General features: G+C 44.5%; 1 protein-coding gene across 11 annotated transcripts in view; it reads left to right on the forward strand.

The window, feature by feature from the left end:
- sh3glb2b (SH3-domain GRB2-like endophilin B2b) overlaps positions 1–18,697 on the forward strand; it is a 43,013-nt gene extending 24,316 nt beyond the window's left edge. For 2 of the 11 annotated variants that reach the window (XM_018732898.2, XM_018732899.2), the window contains 7 exons: positions 2,761–2,823; positions 5,089–5,112; positions 6,129–6,218; positions 6,845–6,945; positions 15,270–15,284; positions 15,408–15,624; positions 17,675–18,696. In XM_018732898.2, the coding sequence (XP_018588414.1) occupies positions 2,761–2,823; positions 5,089–5,112; positions 6,129–6,218; positions 6,845–6,945; positions 15,270–15,284; positions 15,408–15,624; positions 17,675–17,782 (618 nt within the window). In that variant the 3' untranslated portion in view covers positions 17,783–18,696. Of the gene's footprint in view, positions 1–2,760; positions 2,824–5,088; positions 5,113–6,128; positions 6,219–6,844; positions 6,946–15,269; positions 15,285–15,407; positions 15,625–17,674 lie in introns of all 11 variants that reach the window. The other 9 variants (XM_018732900.2, XM_018732902.2, XM_018732903.2 and 6 more) reach the window with 5 other exon arrangements.
- Positions 18,698–23,115: the final 4,418 nt, after the last annotated feature.

Genomic DNA, 23,115 nt, shown 5'->3' on the forward strand with positions numbered 1-23,115 from the left:
ACAAAAAAGTGAAAATGGGGAGGCTAAGAACTGCTTGGAGAAGGACTGTAATATCTGAGCTAAAGGAGATTAATCTTACAACATGTTGCACATGATGGTTAGAGATGGTGGTGATTTGTTGAGGCCTTATGTCCCAAACCAGGGATGAAATGAGATATACTTTAATACCTTCTCTTGACACTGTTCATCATTACAATTCAAGTTACTCTCCCTTCTCTACTCCACTGCTTCATTCTTTTGTGAGAAATACTTAATGTTGCTTCATGTTTAAAAAAAAAAAAAATACACTGGATAAGATATTATACTCCATACATATTTTTCAGCAGCTGTACACAAAGACTCAGTCCAACCAACAACATGATGCCACAGGGAATAACAGCATAGCCAACATACATCTCCATGACTTGAGACCAAGAAGCTTAACTACCTTCTCCAACCCACCCACCAAGCTAACAAACCAAACCTAACCCACCCACAAAACCAAGAAACCAAGTCTAACCTACCAACCAAACAAATCAAACCCATCAACCAAACTAACAAACCAAACCAGCAGGGTAACAACATGAGTATTTCATTGAGACTGTCAAGTGGGCACCTCCCTTCATTGGTGTCTTGTTGAATTTGGCCCACTACACCTCCGGAAGGCTCAACAGTGCAGTCTGGGTGACCCAGACCCAGACATGTTAGATGCCCTTCACCCTCAAAAAAATCCTGCACCTCTAACTCGGCAACCAGTTAAATCACAGCATCATATGTACCTTCTAGGGACTGCACCTTTACCTCTATACCCACCAGCAGAAACTGCAAATACAACACTCCACCAACTTAAACTACCATAATTAAAGGCCACACCTCCTTAATCACTGCCAGCTGCCTCCCATTACTAGCCACCTGCCACTAATTTTCTACCATTACACACCTCCTTCTAACCTGCAACCCCAACTTTCCTGCTCTCTTTTCAACCATAACCACTGACTTGCCTTCTCCACTGCCTTTAACACACGGCATCTAATATCAAACTCTGCTTTCTCTCCAGGACAAGCCTTTCTATCTCTACCTGCTGCCTTGTCTTCACAACACCCAGCTGCTCCTTACTCCTCACCTGCATATATATACAGTGTGTGTGTGTGTGTGTATGTATGTATGTATGTATATATATATATAATATATATATATATATATATATATACTATGTAATAGAGAGAGAGAGAGCACTGAGATCCTCTATTTAGAAGCTGTTGATTAAAAATAAATGTCCTACAACAAATTTTAAATTCATTACAGCTTTATGTGATGCTTTTAGCAGAATGCAACCCATGAATAAATTGAGGGATTAAGCTGTATTGTTTAAGCTTTAACTTCCAATCCACGTTTTAAATTGAGGTACAAATGTTAAATACTTCTGTGTTGTGTTGTTTCTTCTGTATGTTATTTCAAATGGACACCCCTTGCATCAAACCCTGAAATGGCAGTGATATTTGACTAGGTAGTCCAAAGCAGTGGCTTGTCCCATCATTCTTTGCAAGCTCATGATGTGTTTCCCCACCATGCGCGATGTCCCATCTCGCTTTGACTCTGCTTCACGATGTAACTAACATGTCTTTCTATTGTGGCCTGCAGTGTGATGGAGATGTGAGGATCAGTAAAACACACACAAACAAGAGTGCGGGATGGCTTTAATTCAACTCGTTTCCAGTGTCTTTTGTTCCTGAGTACTTGTGATCAATAATAGGAGAAATTTTGCACGTTTATGGGATGAATAAATCAACAATCTACATTATGTAGGAGTATGTGGAAGACCTTTTTATTTTCAGTCATTTCAAAGTAGGTATAATTATAATGTGGCTCAAAATTTTATGTGTGTGTGTGTGTATAAAATATCTTTTTATAGTTTATGTCTTAGATTTTTGCAGAATCTGACCCGTAAAAAAAAAAAAAAAAAAAAATTAGATATCCATTATTAATCCTTTATTGATTGTGACTTGGGGCATGAAAGTTAAAAACAAAATGAGCAACAAACAGATTTTGTTTTTTCACTGCAAAAAATTAGTTTTCTCTTAAGATTGGTTCTGAAGCCTGAAATTTACAGAAAGTAGCCTTGGATGGTGTACTGAGAGACCAGGTATGCAATAACGATATTATGTTATGAAAGCATGGGTTCAAATTATTTACAGTTGTGAAAGGTAAAGATAATTTTTTTAGTCCTTTGTGTTTGAAGGACAGTTGCCTTGTGAAAAACAAACTAGTTTTCAGGGTTTTAGGCAATCCTCCTCTAAATACATATGTGGTTGAAATGTAGCTTACAATATGACAATGAATGTGTTTAAAAGGGCCACATTACAAGCCGTTGTGGCTGGCTGGTTCCCGGTGGGGGTGTGGACCCCCAAAGGCTGAGCATAGAATTTTGTAGCACCAAGATGCTAAGCACGAATTGGTTCTTGATGTTGCTACTCTCTATGCAGCGTTCTGCAGGCTGGTAGAGCTTTGTGCCTTATTCTTGCTGATATAAAAGTCCCATTATGTCTTGCTCTCTCACCAAAATATTTGCTGTTCAGTGGTCAAAGGACACTGAACCTCCCCATTCCTTCAGCAGCCTCTCTGTGCCTAGGAAATATGAGAGGATGCATATTTTGGTTTTAATTTTTATTTTTGGCTTTGTTGCCTTGGCATACTTTCTCAACCCTTCTATCTATCTGCTGATGTGGTTTGTGCTGATGCATGGTGCATTGTGGGTAAAGCTGTGTTCCCCTTCGCCTGTAGGCTATGCCTGATTTTCAGGAGACTAGGCCACGCAATTACGTTCTGTCGGCCAGTGCATCTGCGGTAAGGAGCCGTCACACACCTCCACATGCAGACACATACATGCATACCTACCATGGGCCCAGTCTGTCTCTTCTATAAAGATACACCCATTACATAATTTTAAGGCCGTCTACAGTTCTTCGAATGCATATTAATACAAACATAAATAGCATATGTCCAAGTGAAACTGGGAGTCATTTCTTCTATTTTGTTACTTTAGAACTTATACTAATATTAAAACGTTTAGCAGAAATTAAATATTGTTGGATTCACTGGGTTGCACCGCTTCTTAGATCACTGCATTGCCAAGTGTTTTTTTTTTTTTATTGCATAGAAGCTACAAATCTAAATGTACAAATGTACACAGCTTAAGTTACACGGTGTAACTCTTGCACATGTAAAAAAAAAAAAAGCAAGAGAAGGAGGCCCTGCCCACTGCCTGAACCTCTCTCTCATATCCTATCATTGGTACCGTTTTTGTTTTCTGTTCCTTTACCTCGTGTACTGCTGCTTCTTGGAAGACCAGCTCAGTGGGTTTGAGTTTGGAGACTCCCAAGTGGGTGACGCTGCCGAGAAGAAGGTCGTACGCTCGTTGTAGACTTTCCTATAGGTAGTAGCATTTAGCCAAAAAAAAAAATAACACCCCAGACCCCTAGAAGTACATATCATCCCTGCTACAGCACCTCCTACTGTTATCCTCCAAGGTTCACTGTTGTCCAGATAGCACAGATCCCCCACTTTAGCTCCACAGAAATGCTAAAAAAGCTGCATCACTTCATAATTGCTGTTCACTGCATTCTGCTGGGGTAGTCAGTGGGCAAGACTGCAGTGGCTCTTGTCTGTAAAAGTTGCATACCCTTTATTTGCCTGCCTGGTAAAAGTGGTAAATATGAGTGACTCTGGATGAACTCTTGTTGCAGAAATGAGGTTGGAAATCAGCTCTTGTTACCAGTGTTACCATTTGGAGTTAAATGTTATCCCTTCTGTCCTTTGTATTACAAGATGATTATTTTTACATTACTTTTCCAAATTTGAAATGAGACAATCAAATAAAGAGGTATGCAGCACATTACAACAAAACCAAGGGATGTGCTGACTGAGATAGATCCAGTTGGTTTCTGTCTGAAACACAGCAGCCGAGTGTCTTGCTACTCCGAGTGTGTTCCATCTGGCAGGTGGTTCTGAGACCGAGTCTACCTGAAGACAGGTAAAATATGAGGTGTCGAGGCCGCTGTGTTCAGACTCTTCTTTGGTTTTTCTGTTTGGAGCTTCCCATGTCTGGTCCTGAGGATTCTTAATAGGTGCAACAATATAATAGTGCATAAGTTGAAAACTTTACACTGGCTCTTCGACATATGCATTTTTGATAATACAAACTGTTTATTTAGGTTATCTATGCCTAAGTGTATTTTTTTTTCTATTTTGTAGAATATCAGTTTGCATTAGTCAAGGCAAGCTTTATTTTCCCACCAAGACAATAGATGGCAGTAAAAAGCACCCAGACAGAATACATGTATAATTCCACTCACTGCTGTGATCTTTACATGTTGTGCCTCATGTTGCTGAATGCATGCGGGAACACACACACACACACACACACACACACACACAATGGCTGCAACCGCTTGTCCTGAGCAAGGTCACGGCAAACCGGAGCCCAACCTGGCAACACAAGGCGCAAGGCTGAAAGGGGAGGGGACGCACCCCGGATGGGACGTCAGTCTGCCGTAAGGCACCCCAAGCAGGACTCGAACCTCTGACCTGCCACACAGCAGGCCCCCCTGTTGCTGAATGTCAGTGATCAATTACAGGGTGGTGAATGTTGCATATGTTCATGGGATGAAGCAGTCTATAATCTACGTTGAAGAAGAGTTTGTGAAGATGGTGCATTTTTTATATTTTTTCCAGAATTTTTTTCAGCTAATATAAAATTAATAAAAATATTGAGATTATTTTTTATAGCTATATCAAATACTTTTACAGAACATAACCAGCTGGTAAGTCTTTATTGTTAACCTTTTATTAATTGGGACTTACTGGTAAAAATGACTCTGGACTTACAAGCTGAATGAGTCAGACCGTCCCAGCTGGTTTTTTAAATTTTGAGGGTCAGGGTATTTCTTTACTGAGGGATCCAAAACAAAGCTACGGCTGACTCAGCCTCGGGCCCTAAATGATTCCACTGGGCAAGAAATGGGAACTGCTTCTATGATGTGCTCATTGCTGGACTGGTGGTCGGAGAATGTGGCTCTCATCCCGTTTCTTGTTGCCATGCTGCTTTTTCAGCTGTGGAGTGAGGAGGTGAGCAAAGTGAGTATCTGAGCAGTAGAAGCCAAAAATCTACCTTTTCTTGATGAAATAGCTCTGCTTCTCATCCTTTCAGTACTTAAGGTGTGCGTGGGGTCCATGTGGAGATTTTTGGCCTTTACAATGGAGAGGATGGTTGTGTTAGGGATTGTGTTTGTGTTGTGTGATTCATAAATTCCAGTGCCTTTGAACATTCATATTGTGAGGACAGAATTATCGTGGAGTTAGTTTGGTCCTGTGCAGTAGCATGGTTCCTCTCTTGGGAGGAGGGTCATGCTGGACATCTGTACAACAGCATACAACTCGCTCAGTTCAGGGAGGCAGGCTTAGGAAAATCGATATGAGCGCTCCTTCATCCTCTGTCTTTCATCCCTTCACCTGTGCTGGTTTTTTCAGTGGGTAAGAACCAAGCACTACACAAGTACTTGTATTTAGTTGGGGTTGGTGTTGCAATGATATGGAAATAAGGAGGCCATTTTGTAGGGGAGCACATGGAAATAATTTCATGTATATTTGGGTGTATATCCTTCTGAGACCCAGCATAAAATGCCCATGATTTCAGACATGTTTTTCAAGGATTTCTAGAAAGTAGTCACAGCCCTGCCCCCAAACCTGTGCTGGTTTTAAAGGCATAAAATGTCCTCTATAAATTGGATTAAGAATGAACATTGCAGCTTGTACCATTTGGGATATATATTCAAAAGCGCTATGTCCTCTAGAGTGGACAAAAATGAATGGCTGGGTGTCAGGAGGATGAAAATGTGTGTGTTTATGTATATGTGACATGTACATGTTTGAATTGGTAAAAATATGTACATATTGTGTATCTCTTATGGAACTAATTTTTCTGTGTAAATTAGTTTCTTGTGTGGGGCTGGTTCAGTGTCATTGTGTGTCCGGACATGTCTCTGTGTGTCCTTGCTGTCATCCACCCCCATCCTTCACCCATCTGCTGCCCTGCCCTGCCCTGCGGTAAAGTCTCTGTATTTTGCTTTTTCTCCCCCACTTCCCCTTGGCAGGCAGAGCACGAGCTGCGGGTGGCACAGACAGAATTTGACCGACAGGCAGAAGTGACACGCTTGCTCCTGGAGGGAATCAGCAGCACCCACGTGAGTCATCTGGGTATGCAGGGGGTTGTCGAGTGTTTGAGGTGGGAGGTCACATGCCAGTTTACACACATGGATGTCAAAAATGCACCATTGTGTTACGGTCATGTGAGATTTAAAGGAAATTCCACTGTGCCCACAACTGTTTTTGGCATCTGGATGAATGAATTAACAAACAAATAAATGAATGCCTGAAACTTTATTAATCCCAGAGGGAAATTCACTTTGGTTGAGCAGGATACAATTTAAAACACACATACCTACACTAATATGACATATACATTACACAGAAAGTGATAAATAATAAATATGAATCAATGAAATATGAATAAATGTAAATGTAATGGGGGGGCGCGGTGGTGCAGTGGGTTGGACCGGGTCCTGCTCTCTGGTGGGTCTGGGGTTCGAGTCCCGCTTGGGGTGCCTTGCGATGGACTGGCGTCCCGTCCTGGGTGTGTCCCCTCCCCTTCCGATCCTACGCCCTGTGTTGCCAGGTAGGCTCCGGTTCCCCGCGACCCTGTATGGGACAAGCGGTTCAGAAAATGTGTGTGTGTGTGTGTGTGTGTAAATGTAATAAATAAATGAGTGAGTGAAACACTCCCCCTCCCTCTGTGCTATTACATGTGCAGGTGAACCACCTGCGCTGCTTGCATGAATTTGTGGAGGCCCAAGCCACCTACTATGCTCAGTGCCACCGGCTCATGCAGGAGCTGCAAAGGGAGCTTGCCAGGTGTGTAGCCGCCTGAAACAGCAATCATGGGTCTTGTGCACCTCAAACTTCTGACACGCATACATTTGATAATAGATCTCAGAAAAACAAAAAATATACAGGTGGTCCCTGATTTACGATGGTTCGACTTGCGATTTTTTCGACTTTAAGATGGTGAGCTGGCAGTAGACATTCAGTAGAAACCGTACTTTGAATTTTTCCCGGGCAAACGATACGCGGAGCAATACTCGTGGTGCTGGGCAGCGACAGCAGTCCGCATCTCCCATTCTGTCACGCAGAGGTGTATTAGGTGTATTAAATGCATTTTCGACTTACGATATTTTTGACTTATGATGGATTTTGGGGAACGTAACCCCGTCGTAAATCAGGGACCACCTGTACACAGGTTTTCCTGTGTTACCAAAATATTTAGTAACAGTGTTCGGACAGATTGTCAAGGATTAAATTACCAGGGGTGTCCATCTTGTGGTATGCCATTTCACATAATGCGGCCTGTGAGAATATAGCTATCATAAATACTATAATAATTCTGTGAAATTGCGTGATAATGGAGTTATGGTTAGACAGTGTGCAGTGGCCAGTAAGGTTGACACACACACATTTTTTGTATTTTAAAATTCCCAATTGGAGACAGCAGACAGCAGAACAGAAAAAACAGAAATATAAAATACATAGTATAAGTATTGAATGACAGAGCAACGGACGATGGACCTCCTGTCCCCAGTTGGGGCTCCGCTTGAGTGTGAGTGCTGTGTTTAGCCGCAGCTCGGTTATCCTCAGTGGAATGAGTTAGTCACACTTTGTTAATAGTACTTACATTTGCTAGAGTTTCCGTGCTGAACATGAAGAGGAGAAAGGTTTTTGACAAATGTCGGACATCGGAGGCAAATAGAGCTTGTTTTTCTTTATTGAAATTATGAACAGTCATGCTGGTTTGATTACATAATGAAGCAGTTTCAGTTCCTAAGGAATAGAATGTTAAAACACATTATTATGTAAAACATGTACCGATGTTTGACAGATTTTAAAGTATAGTCTGGAAACATCAAAGTATCACAGCTGAAAAGTAAACTTTCAGTACAACACTGGCTTTTTTTTGGCCCTCTGTATTGATGAGTTGGCTGATAGTGTTAAGAGCAAAAGTGAAAATTGAATTCTCACACACACCCATACAATGGCTGAAGTCGCTTGTCCTGAGTGGGGTCGTGGCGAACTGGAGCCTAACCCACCAACACAGGGCTCAAGGCTGGAGGAGGAGGGGACACACTCAGGACGGGACGCCAGTCCGTTACAGGGCACCCTAAGCGGGAGAGAGCAGGACCTGGCCGCTGCACCACCACATCCACCCCCCCCCCCTCCGAAAATTGAATTAATAATAATATTTTTTTTTATTTTTACACATGTGGCCCTTGAACTCATTCACAATAATGATTGTGTCCCTTCTTCACAAAAGGTTGGACACCCCTGATATAAACATTATTCATGGTTCCCACAGTCTTGGAAAATTCTGAAAAGTCATTAAAAAATAGGTAGTCATGGAAAAGTTACGGAAAACTGCAATTTTCATGTCATGGAAGTCAAGGAAAATGCTTAGTTATAGAAAGTCATGGAAATTGATCAGTTTTAGCTATAACAGTTTTCCAGTTTGAGATAAGTAAATTGGCAGTGGTCAAATTAGTGATACAATCATACTATCTGCTGGATGCCATGAATGACTATGATATTGTTGTGATTCCAGCTGCTAGCATTACTGACTCTGTCCAAAACTGGAAGACAAAGGATGTGGCATCCCTTGCCTCTGTACTTAATATAACTAATTAATCATTTTTCTTTTTACCAAATATAGGCTGGCATCCCTTGCCTCTGTAGCTAACATAACTAATTAATCATTATCAAGTATAGGCTGTGGTGGTTCACAGCTGACTAGGGGTGGTGGCTTAGAAACAAAAAGTAGTGAAGGCTTCCCTTTTATACATTTCCTTGTAGCTAAGTTAATCATCCATCCATCCATCCGTCCATCTTCCTCCGCTTATCCGGGACCGGATAAACCCCAAGGCGTTCCCAGGCCAGCCGGGAGACATAGTCTCTCCAACGTGTCCTGGGTCTGCCCCGAGGCCTCCTCCCAGTGGGACATGCCCGGAACACCTCACCAGGGAGGCGTCCAGGAGGCATCCGGAACAGATGCCCGAGCCACCTCAACTGGCTCCTCTCGATGCGGAGGAGCAGCGGCTCTACTCCGAGCTCCTCCCGGGTGACTGAGCTGCTCACCCTATCCCTAAGGGTGCGCCCAGCCACTCTGTGGAGGAAACTCATTTCTGCCGCCTGTATCCGCGATCTAATTCTTTTGGTCATGATCCAGAGTTCATGACCATAGGTGAGGGTAGGAACGTAGATCGACCGGTAAATTGAGAGCTTCGCCTTACGACTCAGCTCCTTCTTCACCACAACAGACCGGTACAATGACCGCATTACTGCGGACGCCGCATCGATCCGTCTGTCAACCTGTCGCTCATTTTTCCCTCACTCGTGAACAAGACCCCGAGATACTTAAACTCCTCCACTTGAGGGAGCAACTCCCCCTTAACCCGGAGGGGGCAATCCACCTTTTTCCGACTGAGAACCATGGCCTCGGATTTGGAGGTGCTGATTCTCATCCCCGCCGCTTTGCACTCGGCTGCAAACCTCTCCAGTGCACCCTGTAAGTCTTGATTCGATGAAGCCAACAGGACCACATCGTCCGCAAAAAGCAGAGAGGAGATCCTGCAGCCACCAAAACAGACACCCTCCATTCCCTGGCTGCGCCTAGAAATTCTGTCCATGAAGATAATGAACAGAATCGGTGACAAAGGGCAGCCCTGGCGGAGTCCAACATGCACCAGGAACGGGTCTGACTTACTGCCGGCAATACAAACCAAACTCCTGCTCCGGTCATACAGGGAACGAACAGCCCGTAGCAGCGAGCCTTGAACCCCATAATCCCGAAGTACCCCCTACAGGATGCCACGAGGGACACGGTCGAATGCCTTCTTCAGATCCACAAAACACATATAGACTGGTTGGGCAAATTCCCATGAACCCTCCAACACCCTAGTGAGGGTATAGAGCTGGTCCAGTGTTCCACGGCCAGGGCGAAAACCGCATTGCTCCTCCTGAATCCGAGGTTCGACCATCGGTCGGATTCTCCTCTCCAGTACCCTGGCATAGACTTTCCCAGGGAGGCTAGGGAGTGTGATCCCCCTATAGTTGGAACACAATCTCCGGTCCCCCTTCTTAAAAAGAGGGACCACACCACCCCGGTCTGCCAGTCCAGAGGCACCATTCCCGAGCTCCACGCAATGCTGCAGAGACGTGTCAGCCAAGACAGCCCCACAACATCCAGAGACTTGAGAAACTTGGAGCGGATCTCATCCACCCCCGGAGGCTTGCCACCGAGGGGTTTTTTGACTACCTCAGCAACTTCAGCCAGGGTAATGGACGAGTCCCCCTCCGAGTCCCCAGCCTCAGCTTCCTCTACGGAAGGCGTGTCAGAGGGATTGAGGAGATCCTCAAAAGTACTCCTTCCACCGCCCGAGGACATCCTCAGTTGAGGTCAGCAGCGCACCACTTCCACTGTAAACAGTGTTGGCGGAACACTGCTTCCCCCTTCTGAGTCGCCAGACGGTTTGCCAGAATCTCCGAACTCCTTCCAGGCCCGAGTTTTTGCCGCGGCGACTGCCAGAGCCGCGTTCTGTCTGACCCGCCGGTACCCGTCAGCTGCTTCAGGAGTCCCATGAGCCAGCCAGGCCCGATAGAACTCCGTCTTCAGCTTGACGGCATCCCTTACCTCCGGTGTCCACCACCGTGTTCGGGGATTGCCACCGCGACAGGCGCCGGAGACTTTATGGCCGCAGCTCCGAACCACCGCCCCGACAATGGAGGTGTGGAACATAGTCCATTCGGACTCAATTTCCCCAGTCTCCCTCGGTACCTGGTTGAAGCTCTGTTGGAGGTGGGAGTTGAAGACATCTCTGACAGGGGCCTCCGCCAAACGTTCCCAACAGACCCTCACTATGCGTTTGGGCCTGCCAGGTCTGTCCAGCTTTTTCCCCCGCCATCGAATCCAACTCACCACCAGGTGGTGATCAGTTGACAGCTCAGCCCCTCTCTTCACCCGAGTGTCCAAGACATATGGCCGAAGATCAGAAGAAACGACTACGAAGTCGATCACTGACCTCCGACCTAGGGTGTCCTGGTGCCAAGTGCACTGATGGACACCCTTATGCATGAACATGGTGTTCGTTATGGATAAACCATGACTAGCACAGAAATCCAATAACGACTCACCACTCGGGTTCAGATCAGGGAGGCCGTTCCTCCCAATCACGCCCCTCCAGGTGTCACTGTCGCTGCCCACGTGGGTGTTAAAGTCCCCCAGTAGAACGACAGAGTCCCCAGTGGGAGCACTTTCCAGCATGCCCCCCAGGGACTCTAAAAAGGCCGGGTACTCTGCACTGCCGTTAGGCGCATAAGCACAAACGACAGTGAGAGACCGTTCCCTGACCCGAAGGCGTAGGGAGACGACCCTCTCATTCACCGGGGTAGACTCCAACACATGGCGGCTGAACTAGGGGGCTATTAATAAGCCCACACCAGCCCACCGCCTCTCACCCTGGGCAACGCCAGAATAGTGGAGAGTCCACCCTTGGTCGAGAAGAGTGGTTCCAGAACCCAAGCTGTGAGTGGAAGTGAGCCCAACTATATCTAGACGGTATCTCTCAACCTCCTGCACTAGCTCAGGCTCCTTCCCCGCCAGTGAGGTGACATTCCAAGTCCCAAAAGCCAGAGTTGGCACCCGAGGTTTGGGTCGGCCGGGCACTCGGCCCTGACCACCGCCCAAATCACAACGCACCGGCCCCTTACGGCCTCTCCGGCAGGTGGTGAGCCCACCGAAGAGTGGCTCCACGTCCTGGCTTCGGGCTAAGCCCAGCCAGGCCCCATGGGCATAGACCTGGCCACCAGGCGCTCGCATGCGAGCCCCCCCTGAGGCCTGGCTCCAGGGTGGGGCCCCGGTGACCCCATACCGGGCGGGGTAAACGAGGACTTTGATTTTATAGTCATAAGGGGGTTTTGAACCGTGTTTTGTCTCGTCTGTCACCCAGGACCTGTTTGCCATGGGAGACCCTACCAGGGGCATATAGCCCCAGGCAACATAGCTCCTGAGATCATTCAGGCACTCATACCCCTCCACCATGCTAAGGTGGCGGTTTGCGGAGGGGTAAGTTCATCATATTTGGGGAAAAAAAAAAGAACGAGAGAAAGAGTATCAGAGAAACCTACCGATGAAAAATTCATAAGTTAACTTAAGAGTTTTCCATCAGCAAGCTTCTCTGACACTGAGAAATTGATATGCTCTAGATGTCGGTAACTATGACATCAGACATGCTACTTTCAAGTGCGTTGCTGGATGATCCAGAGTATATAGAATGGTTGCAAGAAGTCAAAAATGACAAGCACAAGGCCTTCTGCAATATAGGAATGCAGACATGTAAAAACATGTTCTACCAGATCCGGTTTTCGTGACACGTTATGTGCCCTCAACTTGTCGAACATCTATTGACGGTGCTGTTGCTACAGATGATGTACTGATGGCAGAGGTCATGTGGTCATTGAAAGTGGTGATGAGTGATTACTCATTAAATTCCTGCAAAGACATCAATCAGGTCTTCATAAAAATGCTTCTGGACAGGAATATTGCAAAAGCTTTCTCATGTGGTCCCATCAAATGTGCCTCCATGGTTTGCTTTGGTCATGCTTCTTATTTCCAAGAAAAACTGGTAGAAGACATCAGAAGTGCTTCATGTTACCCAGTGTAATTCAATGAATTCATGAACCAGGTGTGCCAAAAAGACCAGCGTCATCAGATACTGGGACAGTGTAACTGAACAAGTTGCAGCATGATACCTATGGTCACAGTTTCTGGGCCATGGGACTGCAGCTGATCCTCAGCATTTCAAAGAAGGCATAGCTGAACTCAATCCTAAATGCTTTCTGCAGGTATCAATGGATTGACCTAATGTTAAATGGAAGCTTTATCAGGATCTAGTTTTAAAAAAAAAAAAAAAAAAAAAAAACAGCAAAAACTACCTGAGCGTCCCAGCAGGCAGCTGTGGTTTGCACATTGTTCCTGGAATTTTACAAAAGGAGCTACCAAATCAGGCTGGAATCTTGGGATTTTGCTTAGGTCCCTTTGGCAAATTTTTCATGACATGCCAGCAAGGAGAAAATACTTCTTCAAAGTCGCACGTAGCACCCTCTACACTTTACAGTTTTGTGCCCACAGGTGGGTAGAAGATGTCAGAGCTGCTGAGCGTGCTCTTCTGATCTTGCTTGATATGACTATATTTATTGAATCCTTCAGGGACAAGCAGGTGCCCAGTACAGTTTCATTTACATTTCTTGAAGCTGCCTGTGCTAACCCACTAATAACATCCAAACTTGAGTTATTAATTTTCTAAGCAGCTGCAGCCCTTACTAGTCAGATTTCAAATAGATGTACCAATAGCACAATTTCTGGGCCGATACAGTTTATAAATAAGGAAATATTAGACAAACCTGATACATACCAGAAGCTGGCAAGCTTAAACCCAAAGGACAGAAAGATCCACGTATCTCCAGAACAGGTGGATTTGGGATTTGCAGCTTGTCAAGCTGTGAAGGTTGTGACTGACAAACAGGTTACCAGTGATTAACGAGTGTTACCTTCAGAAAAGAATGCATCTCATTTCTTGCAACTATGACAGCAAAACTCACCTTGGGTCTCTTACACCTCAGAATCTGATTGCTAAGTCGTCTGACTCAGCTACAAAGTTTGCTAAGATTCTAGTTACTTTTGAATGCAAAATGGAAAACCAGTGAACAATGTGGTGAGCCCAGTACAAGAGTTTCTTTGTTGACATGAGATGGCAGCATTCCACTGAGTTCAAGGCCTTCACTCCCCATAGTGACACCAGATTGAACACTTACCTGGGTCAGTACTGGAAGACCACCAAGTATGGCAAACTCTGGGATGTTTTTAAGATGCTGCTTGTCATCTCCCATGGCCAGGCTGCGGTTGAAAGGGGCTACTTAGTGAATAAGGATCTCCTTGTTGAGAATATGGAGGAGAAGAATGTTATTACCTTTTGCGGGGTCTGTGATGGTGTGTTTTTCTCAACCACAAATTTCACTGAACTTTCCTTCACACAAAAGCTGAAGAGACATGTGTGGGCTGCAAGAATGAGATGTCAGGAGTACTTGGAGGACAAACAGTAGAGCAAGGTCAATGAGCAAGACTGCTAGAAAGAGGGTAGCAATCCCGGATGAGATTGTCCATGTTGAGAGAAAAAAAAAAAGATTGTGGAGGGCACTATGGAAACCCTGTACAAGGAGGCTGATGAACTGGCTAAAGAGGCTGAAAAGAAACATGAGTTCTTCCTTTTGACAAAATCAAATGCAGTGTGTGGAATACAGGCATCATTGAACCCTCCAGCAGCCCCTGGTCAGCTCTGGCTATCCTGGTCCAAAAAGAAGGATGGCAGCTGGCAGTTTTGTGTGGACTACTGCCACCTAAATGCCGTTACCAAGCAGGACTGGTATCTGCTGCCGCGCATTGATAATGCACTGGACTGCATCACAGGTTTCGCAGTTGTTTAACTCCCTGAACCTGTGGAGCGGCTATTGGCAGGTTGCATTGGCACCGGAGGCCCACACGAAGACGCCATTCACCCTGCAGCGGGGCCTCTGACACTTTGTGGTTATGCCTTTGGTATGTGCAATGCAGCTGCTATCTTCAAGTGATGGAACAAGTCTTGATGAATTTGCTGAGGAGCAAGTGCATCGTTGATCTGGACAACCTCCTGGTCTACGCCCCCTCCTTCAAGTCTGCCCTAACGAACTTAAGGGTGGTGTTTGTCGCTATCCATGCAGTTGGGCTGAAGCTGCACCCTGTAAAGTACAACCTTCTGTAGCAACAGGTTTAGTTTCTGGGCCACATCCACGCACCCTGACAAAGTGAAGCAGGTACAATGCTGCCCCACATCACGGGACATGTTGGAGCTTCAAAGCTTCCTAGGGCTTGCATCGTGCTACTGTCAGTTTTTGCGCGACTTCGCTGATGTTGCTGACGTACCAGCGGTAGGAAGGGCTGGTGTGTAGCCAGGTCCTGTGGCAACTCCTCATACCCCGTAGCCAAAGGGATTATAGCTGTATGTTGCAGTGTGTACATGGTCCTGCCGGAATCAGGCACTTCAGATTCAACGTCAGATGCTAATTTTTCTTATTCTCACTTCTTTCCTTCCTGCTGTCAGTTTGAGTGGAGACACGTAAGCATCATGATGATATAATTCCGTCTTAAATCATAATTATTTTTTATTTCATTTCTGTTTTTTGGAGCAAAGTTTAAAAGCTCCAGCACCTTACACTAAAATGTCCTATGTACCCCCAAGGTTCCCAAACACCTTTACTGTGACTCCCAGCATTTCGGCTGGCCCATCTGGTGTCGCTCAATCTGCCATGCCAGCAGCCCCGCACTCTAAGGCCATGGAGGCAGATGGATTGAAGATCGAAGAGGTGCAAGCCCCTGCCGCTGGCACGCGTAAAGCCAAAGTGCTGTATGACTACGATGCTGCTGATGCCACTGAGCTTTCCCTTATGGCGGATGAGGTGAGAGCACCCTATCGACAAACGCTCACCTTTGTCTCTATCTGTCCGTACCTTCACAGCTGTGACAGAAGACATTCTTAATGCTGGTGGCTTCCAGTGGCTTGATGATAATTTCCCTAAATACAGCTGGTTTAGAGAAGATAACTTTATCACTCTTCCGTGTTAGAAATGAGTTTTCCAGCTGGACTCCCCAGTGGCACTATTTCTAACCCTTTACTCATGTATGCTAATTTATGCTGTTTAATTAGGTACAATAGTTTCTGCAGCCTTTTGTTTGGTTTTGGACTGTGGAGGTCACATACGCATGGCTACTTTAAGCCCCCAGCCATTGAAAAGCCTTTGCTCCATCTTGTAGTATACCTTATGTCCAACTCTCTCATAATATACCCATGTTTTGCCTTTCTTCTATCCTAATATACATATAATTATAAACTGCCAAATCTATCTAGTAACTAAGCTTCCTTATGTACACATATGGTGAATGTGATCAGAGAAAGTACACACACACACACATCATCTGAAACCACTTGTCCCATACGGGGGTCGCAGGGAGCCAGAGCCTAACCCGGCAGCACAGGGCATAAGGCTGGAGGGGGAGGGGACACACCCAGGACAGGACGCCAGATTGTTGCAAGGCACCCCAAGCGGGACACGAACCCCAGACCCTCCGGAGAGCAGGACCCGGTCCAACCCACTGCGCCACCACGCCCCCAACCCAGACAAAGTAATGTTAATGGAATTCCATGACAGTCTGTTCCTCCCAACAGCAAATTATATTCAATTTCAATTTATTTTTTTTTTTTATGGAGCACTCTTCTCATTCAGTGACACAAGAGTGCTTTAACACAAGCATAAGGCAAGAAATACAAATACATCAGATAAGAAACAAAGAAAACAGTTGACTAATTACTACCATATTACTATATGGCTGCAACTCAGTATATATAAAGCAGGGTCAAGCAATTCTACTGGAGTAAGAATGTGAGAAAGTTCACGATGCCTGATCCAAGGTATTTTGAGTGTGGTACGATCTTTGGTACCCCAGATGTGGTGTTTCCATATCTCAGAAACCGCCACACTTCTGGGATTTTTGTGCAGTATGGTAACTAATGGTGCGATAAAATGTCCACTCAGCAGAAACTGTAGCCAAGCAACACCTTGTTAATAAAGGGGGTCAGAGGAAAATGGCCAGACTTGTTAAAGATGACTGTAAAACCACAAATGTGGAAAAAAAATAAATTTGTACAATGCTTGAATGCAGAAGAATACCTCTGAAGGCACACTTCTTCCAACCTTGAAGCAAATACAGCAGCAGAAGACCACGTTGGGTTCACCCACCTTTGAGCTCAGAATGCAAAGATGAGATCGCAATGGACATGCAGCCACTGAAACTGGACAATTGAAGAAAGGAAAAACATTGCCTGCTTTGTCAAATGCCAGCTTCTGTTGCGACGTGGTCACAGTGAGATCAGAACTTCATGTAAACAAAACTGAACCCATCCTCCCTAGTGTCAGCTGTACAGACTGAGGATGGTGGTGTAATGATGTGGGGAATTACTTGGTGCACATCAGGTTTTTAGTACCACTAGAGAGCATTGTTTGAATGCCACGAAGGACCAAAACTTTATTGCTGAGCAGGTGCATCCCTTCATTGCTAGTCTATCCTTTCTTAGACTGATACTTCCAGCAAGGTAATGTGTCATGTCACAAAGCACACGTCATTTCAGGATGGTTCCACAAGCAAGACAGTGCCTTTACTCCAATGGCCTGCACAGTCTTTAGCTCTCAAACCAATAGGGTATATCTGGGAAGAGGAGGAACACAATTTTAACATGTCAAACCATCATGGACCAAGAACCCAGCTGAACTGGTCCAGCACCTTGTTGCTGAATTCATGCGGTTCTGGTATTACCTATGTGTACCTAACAAAGTGGCCAGGTTCTGTGTATTCTAAAGCTAATGCTATGTAACCATTTGAAGTTGGTGTATCCTGCCCTCTAGTGGTTGAAGTCAATCTCCGTTCCTAACGTTTCCCTTTCTATGTTTCCAGCTCATCACAGTGTACACTGTGCCAGGCATGGACCCAGACTGGCTGATTGGAGAGAGGGGCAATCAAAAAGGGAAGGTCCCTGTCACATACCTGGAGTTGTTGAGCTAAGGGTATCAGGGAGACGACAGCTTGTAGAAAGACAGATTATGGACTACGCTGGCTACACTCAACACATGATATAGTCAAGCATTTACATACTGAAAAACACTTGCTGTGTATACCTCCTAAAAAATTTCAGACCTGCACCACCACAGAACAGAGCTGAACTATAATGAAGAAACAGTAATAATAATAGGAAAAATGAAGAACATGCACAAAATTATGTGTATCTTCAGGCTTCAGTTTAGCATTAAATTAAATGTAATGTTCCTTTGTTGGGGAAACCCTGAAGGTGAGATGGTCACAAGTCTGTCCTTCTTTTGACTGAAATCCCAGTGCAGATTCATAAATCTTTAGTCTGCTTCCTTTATTGGCCAATAGGTTGACTGTGAAGGGTGGGAGAGGCACTGGAAAAAGAAGCAGGTTTTCCTCAGGATGGGTGTGTGTGTGTGTAGAATCACACTAATGGAACAAACCTTTAGATGCTCTTTTTCCTGAGGAAATGGTGGTCAATCAGATGCAGATGTGACCTTTCTTGCTGTGTTTGTAGTGTAGCAATGAATAAGGGGAACATTGGGCACGTTTTTTGAGCTCAGGTCTTCCAGGGTCTGATGGAGTGTATGATGGAGTGTGTGCATATTTATATTTAAAAACTTAATGCCATCTCTGTGTGACCATTAACATCTGCAATGGTCTCCCTCTTGTTTGTGCATCAAAAGAATGTCTCTTAAATGCAAGTGAAAGCTTAGCCAGAGAGAATGTCAGACATTTGATGTTGTAATATTTTTCCCTTTAAAACTGTATATCAAGGTCAGTTAAACTAAGCTGTATTAAGTGGCCAGTACAGTGTTTGGTCTCTGTTGTAATTTGTCTGTCTTGCAATCATAGGTGTGTGTGTTTTTGTTTTTTTTTTTTTTTTGTTCTCATATCTACTATTTATACTTTTTTTTTTTTTTTTTAATAGTCAGCTTGTGATGCTTTCACTTGTTAGGTGTTTGACGTCTCTGGCCATCAGAAGGCTGGAGCACAGGTATGCTTTATGGATGCTGTGCCCTTCCGATCTCTTTTGTTCAGCATGGTCTTGCCGTCACCTTCCCTAACCCTTTGCTTCTCCTCTCTGTGTATATTAATGCCTGTTTCCAAGACCTTGTGTAGTGAACATAATAAAATAATGGCTTTATTGGGACATGCTGTCTGAGTAAGTTTTTTTTTTTTTTTTTTTTTTTTTTTTCCCCTTTCAGTTTTATTGCCTACATGTTACATCATATATGTTTCAAAGCCTGTTGCCCTGAGTTCTTCCACTAGAATGCATAGCTTTATACATGTGTTGAACATTGTATGCCAATGTTAGATGAGAAGTGAATTAACAAGGGCTTTTCATATCAATCTCTTTTCAAGATTATATTATATCTGCTTTGGCAAGGAGTCAACTCCAGTCCAACTTACAATTAATCCTTTTCTGTATCATCTATTACTCTGAGGTGTAGGTCACTTCTGGAAAAAAGTATCTGGTAACTGAATAACTTTTTTTTGAGTTATTACTCAGAACTTTGATTACTCAGGACTTTGATTACAAAGCAAGGGTGGTGTGGTGGCGCAGCGGGTTGAACCGGGTCTTGCTTTCCGGTGGGTCTGGGGTTCGGGTCCCTCTTGGGGTGCCTTGCAGCAGACTGGCGTCCCGTCCTGGGTGTGTCCCTTCCCCCTCCAGCCTTATGCCCTGTGTTGCCAGGTTAGGCTCTGGCTCCCCGCTACCCTGTATGGGACAAGCGGTTTCAGATGATGGGTGTGTGTGATTACAAAGCTGAGCCTGCTGGGTCTGACTACCTCCCTCTGCAACTGGATCCTGGACTTTTTGACTGGGAGACCACAGTTTGTCAGGATTGGCAACTCCACCTCCAGCACCACCACACCATCGGCGTTCCCCAGGGCTGTGTGCTCAATCCACTGCTCTTTACCCTACTGACTCAGGACTGTGCTCCAAAGTAGAGTTCACATCATATCAAGTTTGCTGATGACACTACAGTTGTGGGCCTCATCAGCAACAGTGATGAGTCAGCATACAGAGAGGAGGTGAACCAGCTTGCAGAATGGTGTAATGACAACAATCTATCTCTAAATGTTGATAAGACTAAAGAGATAATTGTTGACTTCAGGAGGACCCGAGTAGACCACTCACCTCTGCACATCAGTGTAACAACTGTGGAAAGAGTAAGAAAGCTCCAAGTTTCTTGGTGTGCACATGACAGAGGACCTCTCCTGGACCCTGAACACCACCTGCCTAGCTACGGAGGCTGAAAAGAGCCAAATGCCCCCCTCCCATCCTCACTACTTTCTACAGAGAGACGATAGAGAGCGTCTTGACCAGCTGTCTCACCGTGTGGTACGAGAACTGCACAGTCTCCGACTGCAAGACCCTACGGTGAGTGGTAAGAACAGCTGAAAAGATCATCAAAGTTCCTCTTCCCGCCATCAACTCCACATATAAAAACCGCTGCATCCTCAAGGCCACCAGCATTGTGGAAGACCCCTCTCACCTCTCTCATAGACTCTTCGCCCTGTTGCCAACTGGCAGGAGGTACAGGAGCATCCACGTCACCACCAGCAGACTCCGCACGGTTTCTTCCCTGAGGCAGTCAGACTACTCAATACCCAGCTGCCTCCCAACGCTCACCTGCCACCGTCGAACAATTAACTCAGCACTACACTACACCTCAACTGCCTACAGCTCGCAGCCATACCCGCATCCACGTCCTGTCCTGTGTATTTATTTATTTATTGTCTTGTGCTATGTTCTGTGTTGCACCATGGTCTCTGAAGAAATGACGTTTCGTTCCACACAAGCTGTATATAGGAATGACAATAAAAACAACTTGAACTTGAAATTGACTTTGTCGCAGTTGGTTTTCAAACAAGCACCAGTACCTCTTTTTTAATTAAAATTTAGTTACAATGCAATCTCATAAATGAAACACATTGTTGTGCTCCCGTGGTTGTATCAGCAGTACAGTGGGCTCTGAGGAGTACCGCTGGTTACTTATCGGATACATTTCTGAGAAAAAACTTAAAATATTAGCTTTGTACACTTATTTACAATAATTTACCCATTTATACAGCACAGAAATTTCCATTGAAAAGCACATGGGATTAGGGGTCCAATAGCAGGAAGAGGGTTTGAACCTGGCACCGAAAGATAAAACAATGACGCCAACCACTGTGCCACTTGTTATTTATTTTTCTCTTCCCTAGATAGGACAGAGACTGGATGAATATGAAAAAAATATGTTTATGTGTAATGTTAAATATGTTTTATATGTGTAATGCACTGTTTTATTGTTTACTGAGATATATGTTGCTGTGGAGAAAAGCATCTGCTAAATGAATAAATGTAAATGTAATAGGTTTTACAACAGTTAGTTCTTGCCGAAGTTCAAACACAGTACCAGCACTACATTTCTTTATGTAATTCAATGTAGGTCTTGACAAAAGTAATCAAGTTCTGAACAGGCTATTAAAACACTGAACTGTAATACATTGTGTTACAACTTGCTCCTGTGAAAAGAAAGTACTTGGATCCAAATCAAAAGAAAGTACATTGTGTTTCACAGAAGGAATTCCCCATTCTCTTTCTCTGGGATTCCTCTGAATGGAGAAACACAGTGGAAACTCTTGTAGCTGATTTAGAAGGTGGCATGATTTCTTAGTCAGCCAGTACTTGCACTATTGCTTCACTTTTACGTGCCAGCTCTGTGTGACATTCCACATCAAGCACACTCATTTATGCCTTTGTGCATGTTTGTGAGTGAGCTGACCAAGTCTGAAAAGAAAACCAAAAATTTCCAAAAAAATGTTTTACTGGCATTGCAGGAAACCATGAATAGTTGAATGAACTTTTCAACTATTTTGTATAGTCAATGAATAGTCAGTCTCCGGACAGAGTGTAAAATGACAATCTTTGTATTAATCAGTCAAGCAATGTGGGATTTTAGTTTTTCATGGCCAGAATAGTTAGGAACTGCTGGGATTCAGTCTGTTTTTTGCCTTAGGCCATTTTTGCTGGGATGGTTATACTGTCCTAGATAATGTAAACCCTCTGTGACTAATTGCTCTTAACATCTGTTGGGGATTTTTGTGACTCCCTGCCAGATCTCTTCCTTTCCAAATTCGTGCATCCCTGGGCTATTCCCTCTTTCAAAGAAATGATCTCATCAGCTTTACCTTTGAAGGAAAAGCTACACGCATCATAACCAAAAATCAGTTTCAGTCTGAGATGCGATTATGAACTTGAGATCTTTAGTGCTGGAGCTCTTTGGTATTAGAAGCGGCAACATTCACCGCCTGAGGTAGTGTTGTTCAGTGCTCAGTTAGCCTCTGTCAAGAGGTAAAGTGCAAGTGTTTTTAGATGCCTGTGTCAGACTTCAGCTCTCATCTATTTCTTGATTCTTGTTCCTTGATTTTCCAGTCTTTACAATTCTTTGCCTGGCTGACTAGTCATTCTTATTGTTACATACTGTGTCACATGAACTTTTATATAACACATACAAAGAACTGCATTACATCACTAAATGGTACACAATAAGGCAGTTTTGATTTGATGATATGTTTGTAGCCTCAGTTTACATGAAAGAAGCCAAATGTATGAACTTAATCCTCCCTGCTAATATGAATATTGGCCATTATTTCATTGCTCTAACTGGGATATTCCAAAAAGGAAATATAATACCAGCACCTACTAGAGCTTTAGCTGAGAGAAATTGTTGACCCATTTTTTGACAGCTGTGATGCTACCGTGCCTGCTATAGTGAATATTAGGGACAAAAGAATTGGGCTGTTCAACTATTATCCTGAGTTTAACGGGCTTTGTGGCCCTGTATACAGGAAATTCCATAATCTGACCCCTTGGTTGGAATAAAACTGTAATGTTCATTGTCTCCTGGGACTGAGTTTGAATAGCTATGTATTGTAATAAACATTTTATGTACTGGTTCAAGCCCTTCTACCCTCTTGTACACTTGAGAAATCTACCTACCCTTAATTTCTCCACTAAAATACATAGCTGTACACACGAGTTGAATGTTTGATTCCAGTGTTTGGTGAGAAATGAATAAATAAGTGCTTTCAAAATTTTTGATTTCATGCCTTGATAAGGACTGAGAAAAATCTGCCTTTGGCTAGGGGGTGTAGTGGCGCAGTGGGTTGGACCACAGTCCTGCTTTCCAGTGGGTCTGGGGTTCAAGTCCTGCTTGGGGTGCCTTGTGATGGACTGGTATCCCGTCCTGGGTGTGTCCCCTCTGGCCTTACACCCTGTGTTGCTGGGTAGGCTCTGGTTCCCTGTGACCCTGTAT

Source organism: Scleropages formosus, chromosome 6 (genome assembly GCF_900964775.1).
Source record: "Scleropages formosus chromosome 6, fSclFor1.1, whole genome shotgun sequence".
In the NCBI taxonomy this organism is placed as follows: domain Eukaryota; kingdom Metazoa; phylum Chordata; class Actinopteri; order Osteoglossiformes; family Osteoglossidae; genus Scleropages; species Scleropages formosus.